Below are 15,525 nucleotides of genomic sequence, written 5' to 3'. Positions count from 1 at the left end.
GGGGTGCCAACGACTGATGTGAGGCTAATCCAGGAGCCTTCTCCGTCTGAGCCTCGCTCAACTATGCCAACAAATGCAGACTTCCCTCATCACCTGGCCACCAAGAGTCCTGCACACTGAAGCGTGAGCACCACCTCGCCTGACCCACAGGTGGGCATTTACAGGCGACAGAGCGCCTTCACTCCACCACCCTGTTGCATCTGGGCATCAGTGCTGTTCATCTCACAGGTGCGTGTCCTTCTGGTGGATTCGACATGGCAAACAAGCAGATGCAGGTCAGAGGGCCCCGTTGGCAAGGCCATGGATGCTGCTGGGGCGTCTGAGGCCAAAAACAAACACTCTTGAAGGCACTCCAGGAGCTTATCGGTGATAACACACCTGTAACTAGGAATGAAAAGCTACTTTTTACAAAGTAAAGCTGTTAAACCATCAACGCTTTCTTAATTGGTCAGCAGCTTTCACACCAACATAAATGCATAGGACAAGGTTTGATTTCCGGAACACACTAAATCACCCCAAACTCACAGCTTTAAGTATCATCAAGGCTTACATCAAGGATCTTTACCAAAAACTTGGTAAGGCCAGGATGATTTCAGAGGCCAGCCCTCCTCAGGTAAGGCGAAGGCAGGAGCATGTGTAATTGTACACATTGGGCACAGGTCTCCAAAATGGTTCTCCCTCAGTTTCTGAAATCTTTCTTTTTTCAAATCTTCAAGGGTTTCTAACAAATTTAAATTACCATTTCCTCCAAGGAACTAAGTTTTTTTTTTTTTTTTCCTTTAAAACTCACTGGAACGGTTACATCTGCTACCTAGAAAAGTGCTGCAAACTTGGCCTGAAATGAAAAGGATGGTGAGAGGAGCTCAGTGCACGATCAAGAACGCAGAAGCATAAACAAGCAAAAGCAGCAGTGCCGCTGGCACGTGGCTTTCCTATCATCAGGGTGGGGACCCCAGGAGGCTGTACCACCCCAGACCCGACCCTACCTGGAGCACCAGGGAAAAGGCGGAGACCGCTCCCTGCTGTGTCGGGCCTCAAGTGTTTCCTGCCGCAGGGGGGGGGGGCAGTTTCTGCGGCACCCAAGGCACCCTTCATGGCTCCAAGGGCTGCACCCTGAGGCCCCCAGAGGGCCCGCGGCAGAGGGCGATGGCCCAAGTGGGACGGCGCCGGCCATCACCTCTGGCTTCCGGACAGGGGTCCTTTATTGCAGGTCTGGCCAAGCAGAACAGAGCCAGCAGGTATTGTGGTCCCGCCGCACCATTGTGTGCGCCGTAGCGGCCCGAGCGGCTCCCGGTCCTCGCGGGGAGCCCGAGCCCACCCCAGGAATCCATTGTGCGGCCCGGGAGGGCGTCCTGCGCGCGTGCGGCAGCGGCGGCGGCGGCAACCGCCACGGGCTCCCCGGGTCCCCCCAGGACCCCCGGTCCCCCACGCCCCTCCCCCACGCCCCTCACCTTTTCCGCGCGGCCCCGAGCCGCCCGCTCCGCCGCTGCCGCCAGCGCACGACGAGTCCTTCCTGAGCCTCTTGCTCTGCGGCCTGACGCTGGAGCGGAGGAAGTGGTGCTGGTCCTGCGGGCCGGCGGGCGGCGGGGACGGGGACGGGGCCGGTGCCGGGGGGCCGCCCGCGGGGCCCGGGGGGCCGTCGCCGCCGTCCCGGGGGGGCCTGGCGTCCCTCTTTGTGGCGCCGCTGTCGTCGGCCGCGTCCCCGCCGCCGGGCCCCTCGCCCTCCAGCGAGTCGTCGTCGGCCGAGCGCTTCCCCAGCCGCTTGAGCCCGTCCTCCCCGCCGCCGCCGCCGTCTCCCAACTTCACTGTCATCCTGGCCGGGCAGGGGAGGGGGGCCCGGTGAGGCGCGCGCCCGGCAGCCGGCCCCACAACTTTAGCGCACCGATGCCCTCTCAACATGGCCGCCGTTGTTTGTTCCCGATCCCCTCCCGGCCGCCCGCCCGCCGCCGCCGCCCCGCCGCCGCCCGGCCCCGCCGCGCCGCCCCGGCCGCCCCCAGGACCAGGACCCCGCGGCCCGCGGCGCGGAGGCGGCGGGCGGGCGGCCCCGGGGCCCGAGTGCGGACGGCCCTGCCCGCGCGGCGCCTCGGCCCGTGGGGTCGCGGGGTGGGGGTGGGGGCGGGGGGCCGCGGCGGGGGGGCAGGGGGGCGGCGGGGACCCGGGGTCGGGCCGGGCGGGACGCACCTACCCCGCGGGCCGCGGCTCAGGGCCTGCGCGCCGGGCCTCTCCCCGCGCCGCCCGCGCCCGCGCCCCCGACCCCACCCCACCCCTCCCCGCCCCCAAAACGCGCGGGGCTCCGGGCCGCGCACCTGCCTGCACGCCGGCCCCGCAGGTGGGCCCGGGTGCACCCCGCCTGCGTGCACGGGGGACCCCACGGTGGCCCGCGGCGGCCGGGCCGCCTGCTCGTCTTAAAACACACATAAAGAGTCATAATAAGCTCGGGCTTTCTGGGAATCTTGCCTCCCAGGGTGGGAGCTGTGTGCTGCCGAGGAGATTCACAAATTTAAAATGCTTTTGCAACAAAGGAGCCGGTGGCGTGAAACAGTGGGAGCCACCCGTGCAGGCGACCCCATGGGCATGTCCCGATCCAAATGCAAGCAGCAGCGGAAGAGGGCTGCGCAGAAACTGGACAACTGCTAATAAAATTGTGGCATTCGGTTTGTGACCCGCGGCCGTGTGAAATGTCAACGACAACAGAACTCTAAGGATGCCTGCGTCCCAGAACGCAGACCCACTCAAAAAATTAACTCAATCAGGTTAGTATCAACACTATGAGCCCTACAAGGGCCAGGAATGTGTATCTGTGATAAAACAAGAAGGATAAATATTAGATTCCTCAACAGGTGTTGATACTGTGCCCAAGCTGTGTGTCAACACAACCGCCCAGGAGGGAAACGTTTCCATTTCAAAAAAGGAAAAGTGAACAAAGGCATCAAGGGCCAACCGTGAAATACAGAACCAGGGACAAGGGCTTTCTCGCTGGAAGGTGCACAAATGAGTAAAAATCAGAGTAACACCTACTAGGGCTCTGATGCACTTTGTCATAAAATGATCTGTAACAGCTTTATCCATTGGAATTGGACTTACAAACCATTTGACTGGCTTAGCTGACGCTAGTTAAAACAAGAAAAGCAAAAACCTCGACAAAAATTAAAACTATACGGGACAAATACCCAAACTTTTTTTTTTAAGGGACTTGCTGGCACCGGACTTCTCCCCGGTCCGTTTCTCCACCTTCCCATCCCTGCTTAAGGGACCTGCAAATACCTGGAAGGGCCTCTGTCCGGGGCACAATGTGGAGACCCTCCTCCCAGGGACCTGTTGCCCCCGACTGCCCAGAGTGAAGCCAGGACCCAGCAGGGCACGCAGCAGCCACAACACAATACACCTGCCCGCCTGCCTGGCGGAGTCCTGGCTGACACGAGGCTGGGCAACGGAAGACTCGGCCTTTCGGAACCGGGAGGATATTGACACACATCGGAGCTCCCCCCTACAGGAAAAGGAAGCCACGGGCATGGAATCCCTTTACCGAAGACCTCCAGCGCTCCTTCCTGACCGCGCGCGCGGGCGGAGTCGGCCCCGACACCGTTCGTCGGGTTTCGGGAAGGAAAGAGCCAGACCCTCCGCGTCGGGCCGCAGGCGGGCTGCGCACAAAGGGGGCTGTCACCGCGGCCGGGCACGGTCGCGACCCCCCGCCCGGGCCACCCAGACAAAGCACCGCGCGCGAACCACAGGCCCTTCCCCGCTCCCGCGGGCCGGGCCTCGCCCTGACGGCCGGGCGCGGGGCCCACCCCTCCCGAGCCCCTGCCACCAGTCACCTTCTTCATCAACGCCTCGCAGCAGCCTGGTTTCGCAGGCTCCCCGGGGGCCGCCCGGGCGCCCGCAGGACCGGCCGGGCCGCGCAGACCCGGCCCCCGAGCGTCCGCTGCACAGAAGCCGCGACCCTGGTGTGGTCGTCCCGCCTCGGAAGCAGCGGCCGCGCGGCGCGCGCCCCGGCACGAGCCCTCCGCGGCCGGCGAGCGGCAGACGAGGCTGCGGGCGCCGATGCCGCGGCCGCCGCTCGGGTCCGGGAGGCCCAGGTCGCCGCGCTCAGCAGCAGTTCCGGCTACGGCGGCCCGGCGGAGACGGCGGGGACGCCGCGCGGGGCGGGGCGGGGCGGGGCGGGGCGGGGCGGGGCGGCACGACGCACGCGGGGACGCGCACGCCCGGGGTTTCCAGCGGGCGCGCCCCCCTGGAGGCGCTGCCATTGGCCAGCGGCGGGCGCGCGCGCTCGCACGTACGGACGCGGGGCGGGGCCGCGGCGCGGGCTGTGTTGTGTCGCCGACCTCGCGTCCGTGCGGACCAGTGCGTGTCTCCGGATTGGGGTACCGGCAGCCAATGGGGTCAGAGGCCTGGCCCTGATTGGCCGGGGCCGTGTTGACGGATGCGTGAGAAGAAAACGCCGCCTCACCTCGGAGGCTTGAATCCGGCGCGAACCGGGTTTTAAACTACAGAGTGTAAAAGTGCAATTGGATCCCGTAGACGCGCCCTTCACTAGATTGAGCGTGTGCTTCTGAAATTCCGTAGCGTAGTGAATGGCGCTGGACACTCGGGCCATGGTTCTGGTTCTCCGTCATGGCGTTAGAGGAGTGTGTGCTCGCTTCTAGTGTGTCTTATGGGGGCGGGGGGGGAGGTTAGGAGACTTGGTGTCCAGGGTCAAGGGTCCAGCGTCCACGATCAAGGCCTGTAAGGAGCTGTGATGAGCCGTAGGGACCTAATGTATGGAGGGCAGGAGACATGGTGTCTAGGATCCAGGGTCCAGAGTCGAGGCCTGTAAGGGGCTGTCATGAGCTACGGGAACCTAATGCACAGTGAGACGATCATAGACAATGATCCTATACTGTAATTACGTGATAGGACTCCCATCACATCAGCATGTTACAACATGAGCATATCAAAGCACTTCACAGTACATGTTAAACGTACACAATGCTACATATGTTTTCAATAAAAAAAGATCTAGTGTCCATGAAAACGAGGTTTTTGTTTTTTAAAAGATTTTATTTATCCATGGGACACACAAAAAGAGGCAGAGACACAAGCAGAGGGAGAAGCAGGTTCCGCGCAGCGAGGCAAAGGCAGACGCTCACCAACTGAGCCACTCAGCCGTCCAGAAAATGAGGTTTTAAAAAATGGGATCTTCCCTGTACCTATATGATCCGGCACCCAAACTGTCGGATCCAGTAATATCTGCACTTTCCTCTTTTATCGTTTCATCTATTTAACAATGGTACCTTTTCGCCGTAGCAACTTTTTTTTTCCTTTAATGACAAGACTCTCCTTTGTTATTCAAAGTCAATTTCGAAGTTGAAACCACTTGACGGAAAAGGTCAGGGCACACCTTGCAGCGCCTCTGGGAACGCAACCCGTCCCCGGAGTCAGGCTGGTTTCCGACGGGGATGCGATGAAGCAGAGCGTACCCTCCTGCCACCTTCTCGCCGAAGGAGTCCCTACACGTCAAGTTACCTGGAATCCGCTGGCTTTGCTCAGAAATACTCTCCAAGCACACCCTCCTCCTGGAGATGAGACAAAATGCAGCCCAGCCAACGGTGTGCGGCGCAGAGGCCCAGCACGAAGGTGCACCTTGAGCTTCTGGCTGTCCGCGCCTCCCACTCGCTCGGACAGGTGTAGCTGCGGGAGCCGGTCCTCATCACACCTGCAAGGACGCCACCCGTTCCCACTGTGCGCAGACAGGCGACTCCTGACCTCCTGGCTCCCGGTTCCGACCTGGCATCGTTGATTCCAGACAGCGGCTGCGACCCGGGGAGACGCGGGCGGCGGAGCTCGCAGCCGCCGGGGACCAGCCGGGACGCCCGGGCCCTCGGCTCCGCACGAACACTCCCGATCGTCTTCGGCTCTTTCCGGCCTCTCGAGCGCTTCGGGCGGCCTCGGCGTCCGCCACGCTCACCTTCGGCTGTTTCCGCGTCCGCCGCGCAGCCGTTGTCCCGGCAACGCGCGGCGGCACCTCCGCGCGGCCCGGGTGAGTGCGGCGGGAGGGCGCGGGCCGCGAGCGGCGGGGAGGGCCCCGGGCGGCCCCGGCGGGGGAGCGCGGCCACGGCGCAGCGGGCGGACGCCAGGCCCGCGGCCTCCCGGCTCCTTTTCCCTCGGCCACTCGGCCTCGGCCGGGCGCTGGGCGCGGCGTCGGAGGTCAGCGCGGGAGGACGGCCACCGCGGGCGCCGTCGGGGGCGGGCGGGAGGGCAAGAGACAGCCGCGGGCCCTGCAGCCACCCCGGGGACAGCGACCGCGTCCGGCCGAGGCCGCCACCCTGCGCTTCCGTGCCCGGGGGCTGGGGGCCCGGGGCGGCGAGCCCTCGTGCCCGCGCCCTCCCCTCAGGCCCTCCTCAGACCCCCGCCCCGCACCCTCCTCTCAGACACCCCCCCGTCCCGCGCCCTCGCCTCAGGCCTCCCCACCCTGCGCCTTCCTCTCAGGCTCCCCCCAGCCCCTCCTCTCAGGCCCCCTGCCCCCTCCTCTCAGACCCCCGCCGCCTCCTCTCAGGCCCCCCCACCCCTTCCTCACAGGCCCCGCGCCCCTCCTCTCAGGGGCCCCCACCCCCTCCTCTCAGACCCTCCACCCCTTCCTCACAGGCCCCCGCGCCCCTCCTCTCAGCGCCCCCCTCCCCGCCGCCTCCTCACAGCGCCCCTGCCCCCGCAGCCCTGCGTCCCTCACACCTTCATCCGAGTTCCTCAGGGGAGTCCAGTGGCGCTAAAGCCCTGGGGGGGGGGCGCCCTGGGGGGGCCCGCCCTGCTGGTGGGGACTTGAGCAAGTTGCTTAGAACAAAGGGAATTTTTGTCTTTTCCCCAAAGTTTATTCGTTTGCCGAATGTTTATGTTTTCTTCTGGAGACCCTGAGTTTAAGGAGAGGAGGAGCGCGGAACTCTGCTCCGCTGCCGCTAATCCGTGTGGTCAGGTGAAGTCTGTGTTGCCAGTCCTCTCTTCTCCGCGTTTGCTTTCCTAGCTTTTGTTCTTTGATTACGCAGGTGGTACTTCTTTGTGGTAGAAAAATGTTAAAACACAAGTAAAAGGAACGACGAACAGTCGACCGCTGTGGACTCATCAGGCCTGGCAACTCCTTACAAAAACCTGGAGAGCATCTTTCCTTGCTAGTAAACGTCTTTATCATATTCGCATATGGGGCATCTGCCCTCCCTCCGGGGATGCGGCCAGGGCCTCCCCCTGCAGGACAGGTAGTAGCTGCAGGTGCAGGACAGTCAACCACACTTTTGTGTCCCAGCGAAGTGCAGGAGTCTATGGGGACGCTGGGGAGAAGCCTAGAACAACCTAGAAGTGAAGTCACAGGGAGGCTTCCCGAGTATCTAAAGGTGGAATGCAGCCTCTGAGAAAACCCCAGGCAGGAAAAAAAGTCACTTAAGGTCTGTTAGCGTACATGCTTATTATAAAATGATGTTGGAGATTAAACCAAGTTTAACTTCTTTAAGCGCTATTGCAATTCTTTTTCTATCAGTCTAACAAAATTTACTTGTTTTTCAGGTGGATATCTGCATAAGGTAAACTTGTTAAATGTGAATACAAATTTCCCATAGCTCAAAATGTCGACCCTTGGTTGCCTGCAACACGTGAAATCTCAATTTGAAAGCTTTCTTTTGCTATATATAAGTGTCCAGGTTTTTATGTGTTTTTTTTTTCCATTTTAATGACTTTATTTGAAAGTTTGCATAAGTACTCTACTCCAAAGTGGGAGCTCAGGCCAGTGTAGCTGTCCCCTCCCACTCCAGCCAGCGCCTGGCTGCTCCACCAGGAACTCCCAATATGTGCCGTTCACTCTGTGGCCGTGAGAACACCACCTCAAAATGTGTGCCTTTGTTTTAGTATTCAGCATATATATTCATAAGAAAAACGTCAGTGTCTGAAAGGTACTTGTTCATCCTTATCTACGTGCCTGTAGCTTTTCACTGAGTGAGCCTTCAAGGCCTCCTCTGGTACAAGTATTGCATGGCTAAAAGCACAAGTTTTTGTTGTGGTTAAATATACGTAATATAAAACTTACCATTTTAGTTTTTTGTACCTAAACGAGTCAGTGACATTAAGCACACTGACATGCTGTGTAAGCATCCCCCACAATCCTTCAGCAAGACTAACATGTTCTGAACAGAAACCCTGTCTCCATCAATCAGGAAAGTCCTGTCCCCCAGCACTACAGGCCCTGGTACTCACCCCTTCACTTTGTGTCTCTGCGCATTTGACTATTCTAGGTCCCTCCTATAGGTGAAAACACACCGTATTTGTCCCTCTGTGATCAGCTTATTTCACTGAACATAATGTCCTCTCCGTTCATCCATGTTGTAACATGTCAGAATTTCAAGGTGGATGGTACTCCATTCTGTGTATGCGCCATATTGTGTTGATTCAGTCATCTGTCAATAGACATTTGGGTTGTTTCCACCTTTTGGTACTGTGGATAGTGCTGCCATGAGCATGGGTGTACAAGGATCTGTTCAAGTCCCTGCCTTCAATCTTTTGGGGATATACCCAGATCTGGAATTGCTGAATCATATGGTAATTCTGTGTTACAGTTTTAAGGAACCGCCATACTGTTGTGCATGGCGTCTGTACCCCGTTTACACTCCCAATGGCAGTGTGCAAGAGTTCCAATTTCTCCACATCTTTGCCAACAGTTATTTTCTCTTTCTCTAATACCAGGTATCCTAATGGGCATGACGCTGAAAATTTTTAAATGAGAGCAAAGCAACCTACAAATATTCTCCTCTGCCAGTTAGGATCCCCAAAGTGCCTCCAGGGTATGAAAGGTGGGCAGTAGTGACCATTCTGTCACTCACCATCCTACCCCTTCTGCAAAGGGGCAATAAGCACATCTTTTCTAGGGAAGAAAGATGTTAATTTGGGGAAACTAATCAAGTTCAGCTTTCCTACAAGTGCCACGGCTTTGTTTTCTTGATTTTCTAACAAAGGAACCCTGTTGCCTTCTACCATCTGAGAGCCAGAGGTAGTAGATAGGCTTTGGTTTTCACGAATTGAATCCTAGCTTTTCCTATGTATTTCTGTGAATCAGTTTTGCTTCTGCTTGGTGTGAAATTTTTGCTTGAAGGTCAGCTATAGAAATGCAAATTGTCTTTATTATGACTGGAATGAATAATCAAGGTTTATGCACTAAGTAAACCTAGTGGACTAGGTGACTAGACTTTTTCTTACTATTTTGATGGCAGTGTTTTATTCTTTTCCATCACACCCTGCATCATTCAGGTCAAATTTCTTGATTCTAATTATACATTTTTAACCCTGTTAGAGATCTCTTCCACATGGTCTTTTTTTTTTTTTTTTTTAATTTTTTATTTATTTATGATAGTCACAGAGAGAGAGAGAGAGAGGCAGAGACATAGGCAGAGGGAGAAGCAGGCTCCATGCACCGGGAGCCCGATGTGGGATTCGATCCTGGGTCTCCAGGATCGCTCCCTGTGCCAAAGGCAGGCGCCAAACCGCTGCACCACCCAGGGATCCCTCTTCCACATGGTCTTAAGGGGCATTTGTAAGTTGCAGTGTGTTATGATGGTAGGTTTGTGATGCTTCTCTTTCCTAATTCTATGTACAGTCATTTCTTATTGTTCAAAAGCAACAGGACTTAGCTGTTTTCTTCCCTGCAGGTTTCAGCCCTGACTAGATCCGAGTTTCATCATGGCCCTCTACTTTGACCACCCAATAGAAGCCCCAGACTCTGTCGAGTCTCCTTCCCACATCCATTGGCACCCTGTTCATCCATTCCTGGCGGTTGCCTCCGTCAGCAGGATTGCAGGAGGCAGCGTGGATATATATCTGGAACAAGTGAGTCCTAGGAAGCCATGTTTCTGACTTCTGGGGCTTCTGGCTCTTATGTTCATTTTGTTCTCCCGTGTGTGCATGTGCATTGTGTGGTGTGTGTCATGTGGGGAGTATGTACATGAGTATAGAGTATTGCAGTATGGGTTGTGTGCGTGTTGTGTGTGCCTTGTGTGTGGGGTACATCCATGCATGTGTGTGATGTATATGTCATGTGTGCCATGGAGAGGATATATTGTATGTGTGTGCCTGTGTGTGGTGTGTAGTATGTGGTATAGGTGTGGTGTGTGTCATGTGTGGTAGGGTACGTGTGTGGTATGTGGAGCTTGTGGTATGTAATGTGTATAGAGTGAGGGGTATGTGATGTATGTAGTGCTGTGTATGTGTCCTGTGTGTTGTATGTGGTATTTGTGGTGTATGTGTTATGTATCATACGTGTGTTATGTGGTGTGTATGTGTGTGATATATGTGCATATGGTCTGTGTTATGTGGTGTCTGTGGTAGGTAGTATGTGCCATGTATGTGGGATGTGGTGTGTGTCGTGTAGTATATGTGGTAATATGATGTGTGTGTCAGGTATGATATGTGGTATGTGTGTGGTATATGGTGTGGTGGTGTGTATATGTGTGGTGTGTATATGTGTGGTGTGGGGGACGTGTGTGGTATGTGATGTGTGTGGTATGTAGTATGCATATGTGGGGGTATGTGGTGTGCGTGGTATGTGTGTCATATGGTAAGTATGTATATAATGGGTATGTGGTGAGTACGTATGTGGTGGGTATGTGGTATGTACATGTGTGGTGTGGACAGTGGTATGTGTCACATGTGGTATAGTATGTACGTATGTGGTGTTCGTGTGTTGTGTGATGTATATGTGTGTGGTGTGTATGTAGCATGTGGTACATGTGGTTTGTTTGTATGTGATGTGTCTGTCACATGATTTTGGTGTGTATATGTTGTGTTATGTGTCTGGTATGTGACTGTGTGGTATACATGTATGTGGTATACATGTGGTATGTGGTTGTGTGGCATATGGTATGTCTTTCATGTGTATTTGTTGTGTGTGTGTGCCATGTGTGGCATCTGGTGTATGACATACATGTGTTGTGTGTGGTATATGATAGGTGTAGTGTGTATAGTATGTGGTATGTGGTGCTTGTATGTGTGAGTAGATGGGGTGTGTGTTTCATGTGTGGTATGTGGTGTAATGTGGTATGTGCATGTTGTGTGATGTCTATGGTACTTGATGTATGTGTGGTGTGAGTGGTATATGTTCTGTATGTCATGTGAGGGAAATGTGTGGTATGTGTGTGGTATGTAGTGTGTATGCATGTGGTATGTATGTCGTGTGATGGGTATGTGATGTGTGTGGTGTTTATGTATGCTACAATTTGTAGTATGTGATGGGTGCATCCTGTTGTATATGGTGTCTATGCGGGGGCTGTGATGTGTGTGACATGTCATATGTATGGTATGTGGTGTATGTGCTGTGTGTTATATGTGTGTACACTAAGGGGTATGTGATGTGTGTGGTATATATCATGTGTGTCCGCATGTGGTGTATGTGTATATTGCATACGTGTGTGTGGTCTGTATGTATGGTGTATGTAGTACGTGGTATGTGGTGCATGTGTGGTATGAGGTGTGTATGTTATGTGGTACATGTGTAGGTATGTGGTGTGTGTGGTGCATGTGTGGTATATAGTGTGTGTTGCATATGTGGCGTGTGGTGTGTATATATGTGGACTGAGTGTGGTGTGTCTGCATGTGTGGTATGTGGTATATATATATGTGGTGTGTATGGTATGTAATACGTGGTATACGTGTATACGTGTGGTGTGAGTGTGGTACGTGTGGTGCATGTGTGGTACTTGGTGCATGTGTGTGTTATGTGTATCACTGCTTCCTGAGGTAGAGTCTCAGTATTATGAGTCCTATAAAAAAAAAAAAAGAGTGCTGTGATGTAGATAATTGTTTCAGCCCTGCTCCTTAGCCTTGGGGCCATATTTAGGGACGTAAAATAGATTCCACGATCAGTCCCCGCCCCTAACCAGAAACAGCCCCTCTGTGCTGTCTGTGCACCCTGGTCCAGTCCTGTTGGCCACACTGGCCATTGGAAACTCCTGGCATCCTGTGGCTGCCGTAACAAATTACCACAAGGCGGGTAGCTTAAGACACAAGTATGGCCTTGCCATTCTGGAAGCCAGAAGTCTGAAGTAAGTCAGGGCCACGTGGTCTCTGAAGGCCCTTGGGGAGAACGGGTGCCAGGCCTTGTCCTGGATTCTTGTGGCAGCCGGCTCTCCTCAGAAGTCCTCAGCTGGTACCTGCATCACCCCATGGCCTCTGTGGTCCCATGTGTCTCCCCTGTGTGTCCCTCTCCCTTTCCTCTCCTGATAAGGACGCGAGCCATCGGGTTTGGGCCCATCCTAAGGATCTCTTCTTAACCTGATCCCCTACAGAGACTCTTTCCGAGTAGGGTCAGGTCACTGGCACCAGGTTAGGACTTCAACACATCTTTTTCCTTTTTTCTTTTTTTTTTTTTCCTTTAAGATTTATTTATGTACTGGGGAGGGGAGAATGAGCAGGAGGGGATGAGGGAGAGGGAGAGGGAATCCCCACCAGCCTCTCCACTGAGCGTGGAGCCCAATGCAAGGCTTGATCTCACTACCCTGAGATCCTGACCTGAGCCAAAACCAAGAATTGGACCCCTTTTTAAAAAAAAAAAGATTTTATTTATTTATTCATGAGAGACACAGAGATGCAGGGACACAGGCAGAGGGAGAAGTAGGCTCCCTGTGGGGAGCCCGACACAGGACTCGATTCTCAACCCTCTGCAGGCTCACTGTCACCCCTGCAACTTCAGCGAAGCAGCTAGGGTCATAGTAGCACCCGCCTGCTCTTGGATCTTTATCTGACGTCCTCCTCCCTGCACATAGTTCCTCACTCTTATAAACTCTCTCTGGAACAGTCTGTAAGTGAGAGGGGGCTGAAAATAACTTCGGCCTTGCAGACCCTGAAAAAGCGCTGGGGATCACCCAAGAGATTGCACTTAGAACCTTGGATCAGGGCAGCCCAGGTGGCTCAGCGGTTTAGCGCCGCCATCAGCCCAGGGCCTGACCCTGGGGGCCTGGGATCGAGTCCCGCGTCCGGCTCCCTGTGTGGAGCCTACTTCTCCCTCTGCCTGCATCTCTGCCGCGCGTGCGCTCTCTCTCTAGCTCTCATTAATAAATAAATAAAATCTTAAAAAAAAAAAAAAAGAACCTTGGATCAACAGACTTGACTTTTTGGCCCACTGCTTGTTTTTGGAAATAAAGTTGCGTTGGAAGCCATTAAAATGGTAGCTAATGGGCAGCCCCGGGGGGCTCAGTGGTTTAGCACCACCTTCAGCCCAGAGTGTGATCCTGGAGACCCGGGATCCAGTCCCACACTTGGGACTCCCTGCATGGAGCCTGCTTCTCCCTCTGCCTGTGTCTCTGCTTCTCTCTCTCTTTCTCTCTGTGTCTCTCATGAATAAATAATTTAAAAAAAAAAATGCTAGCTAGCAACCAAGCCCTTGTATGAGGTCATACTCCTTCCTAAGCTTGTCAGCGTGGTAGGTTGAGTGTTAACTGTGTGCCTTCAGAGCGTAGCTAAGGGCCAGCTTGGCATTTCTGTGAAAATTAAGTTCAACATTACTTAGTAAACAACTCTTTATAGGGGCGCCTGGGTGGCTCAGTCAGTGAAGCATCTGCCTTAGGCTCAGGTCGTGATCCTGGGGTCCCCTGCTCAGCAGGGAGCCTGCTTCTCCTTCTGCCTCTGCCACTCCCACTGTGTGCTCACTTGCTCCCTTTCTCCATCAAATAAAACAGTAAGATTTTAAGAACAAAACAAAAACAGCTTTTTATATCTTCTAGCTGATTTCAATATTGATTAGCCAGAAATTCCCAAAATAGCTGTCTCTTTATAATACGGAATTTACCTCTTGCCTGTTGTAGGGTGAGCATGTGTCCGATACACATATTGAGAGGTCATTCCGGGTCACTTCCTTGTGCTGGCACCCAACACGACCGATCCTTGCTGTTGGCTGGGAGACTGGGGAAGTGACGGTGTTTAATAAGCAGGACAAGGAGCAGCACGCGGTCCCCCCGACACATACCACCGACATCACCGTTCTCAAGTGGAGCCCCAACGGCAACTGCCTTGTGTCAGGGGACAGGGTAAGTAGACGTGGTTGACGCTGATGCCAGATCTCTACTCTTCCCTTTCAGTGCTCTTTGGGACACATGTTGGGAAGGCTGTTAAAGACCAAAATTTTAGGAATATGTGGTTGCTGAGTTCAGTTGATCTTGCTGTATGTCATGGCAGATTCTGTTTCATATGGAAGCAAGGTTTGCAAATTGCAGTCCACCATCCCACACTGTAGCAGAGGTGGGTCTGTAATTATTTAAGTTAACTTTTCTAGGAAACTATATTCATAAAGGCAGAGTGACTGTTTCAGGTATTATCACTTTCATGGCTCCCCTGAATCACTAGCTTCCCTAAGCTTGCTTCTTCATTCCTGGGAGTCCCTGGTCCTTGCTGTATAGCTCAGGGCTTCTTCCCCATGCCACTTTGGCCCAGGGAACATTTGAGCCAAAACCAAGAAGATATTTTTTGTTGTCAGAGTGGTGGCAGGGCGGGGCATATCCTGGCATCTAGTGGGTGAAGACCAGGGATACTGCTCAACATCCTGTAATGCATAGGACAGACCCCACATCAGAGAATTTTCCAACCTAAAGTGTTAACCATTGCCAGGTTGAGAAACCGTGGTCTCTACCTAAATTGATTCACAGACCTAGGGCAAAAATTTTACGACATGCTGATTCATGTCACACGTGCCAGGTAGCACGTTTATGTGTCTCAAAGTCCAAAAAGTATGAAAAGGAATATATATCGCGACGAGACTCTCCAACCCCGCCCCATCCACTCCTTTCCCCTCCCACCCACTCTCCAGTGCCCACAGCTTCAAGAAGCTTCTCCTGTTTCTTCAGATGCTCACCAGCACATACAAATGCATTCTTTCCCCAATTTCCAGTTTTGAAAAATTACAAACTTTTACAGGTATTGAAAGAATAGCATAGGGAACACCGTATATCCTTTATGTAAATTCACTAGTTATTAACCATTTTGTTACATCTGTTTTCTATTTTTTTACCCTCTATTTTTTCTATTTCTCTCTATTTTTTCTATTTGAGTTTGTAACAGATATCATACCGCTCCCCACCCCAGTCCTTTGGCGTTGCTCTCTTAAGGACAAGCATCTCCACGTAGCTGTGCCATGGCTTTCACTTTCTGGAAGACTGGCACTAAAGTCGGCACCTGGCGTGCAGGCCACTTCCTAATTTCTCCAGTTGTCCTGTCACATCTGTGGTGGATTTTGTCCTAATCTGGAGTCTGGTCAAGGACCATGCCTTGTGTTTCACTGTCCATTCTCTTTAGTTTTCCTTAATTATGAACTGTTCCCTGGTCTTGTCCTCTCCTCCTCTCTTGTGTTTGGTCTTTGGTGACCCCAACATTTGGAGGAGTCCAGACTGGTTATTTTGTAGAATGTCCTTCAGTTGAGACTTGCTGGATCGTTTCCTCGCAGTCCTCTTTAGACGAGGCAGTTTGGGCTGGAAATACCACACGGAGGGTACAGTCTCCTTCGTCTTCACAGAAGTGACAGTGCATGATGTGCACTGC

At 53.8% G+C, this 15,525-nt stretch overlaps 2 protein-coding genes across 8 annotated transcripts in view; one reads left to right on the top strand and one right to left on the bottom strand.

Moving 5' to 3' along the window:
- Positions 1 to 3,970, bottom strand: part of CRAMP1 (cramped chromatin regulator 1) — a 54,908-nt gene extending 50,938 nt beyond the window's left edge. The window contains exons 1-2 of one of the 3 annotated variants that reach the window (XM_077906095.1): positions 3,816 to 3,970; positions 1,452 to 1,813 (exon numbers count right to left, since the gene is read on the bottom strand). In XM_077906095.1, coding sequence (XP_077762221.1) covers positions 1,452 to 1,812 — 361 coding nt within the window. In that variant the 5' untranslated portion in view covers position 1,813; positions 3,816 to 3,970. Of the gene's footprint in view, positions 1 to 1,451; positions 1,898 to 3,815 lie in introns of those variants that run through there. The other 2 variants (XM_077906092.1, XM_077906094.1) reach the window with 2 other exon arrangements.
- Positions 3,971 to 5,997: 2,027 nt separating this feature from the next.
- IFT140 (intraflagellar transport 140) overlaps positions 5,998 to 15,525 on the top strand; it is an 80,285-nt gene continuing 70,757 nt past the window's right edge. The window contains exons 1-4 of one of the 5 annotated variants that reach the window (XM_077906079.1): positions 5,998 to 6,016; positions 8,695 to 8,801; positions 9,654 to 9,831; positions 13,800 to 14,021. In XM_077906079.1, coding sequence (XP_077762205.1) covers positions 9,685 to 9,831; positions 13,800 to 14,021 — 369 coding nt within the window. In that variant the 5' untranslated portion in view covers positions 5,998 to 6,016; positions 8,695 to 8,801; positions 9,654 to 9,684. Of the gene's footprint in view, positions 6,017 to 6,165; positions 6,184 to 6,843; positions 6,944 to 7,524; positions 7,542 to 8,694; positions 8,802 to 9,653; positions 9,832 to 13,799; positions 14,022 to 15,525 lie in introns of those variants that run through there. The other 4 variants (XM_077906080.1, XM_077906078.1, XM_077906077.1 and 1 more) reach the window with 4 other exon arrangements.

This window comes from Canis aureus, chromosome 8, assembly GCF_053574225.1.
Source record: "Canis aureus isolate CA01 chromosome 8, VMU_Caureus_v.1.0, whole genome shotgun sequence".
Taxonomy (NCBI): domain Eukaryota; kingdom Metazoa; phylum Chordata; class Mammalia; order Carnivora; family Canidae; genus Canis; species Canis aureus.
This window is presented reverse-complemented; position numbering and strand designations above follow the sequence as displayed.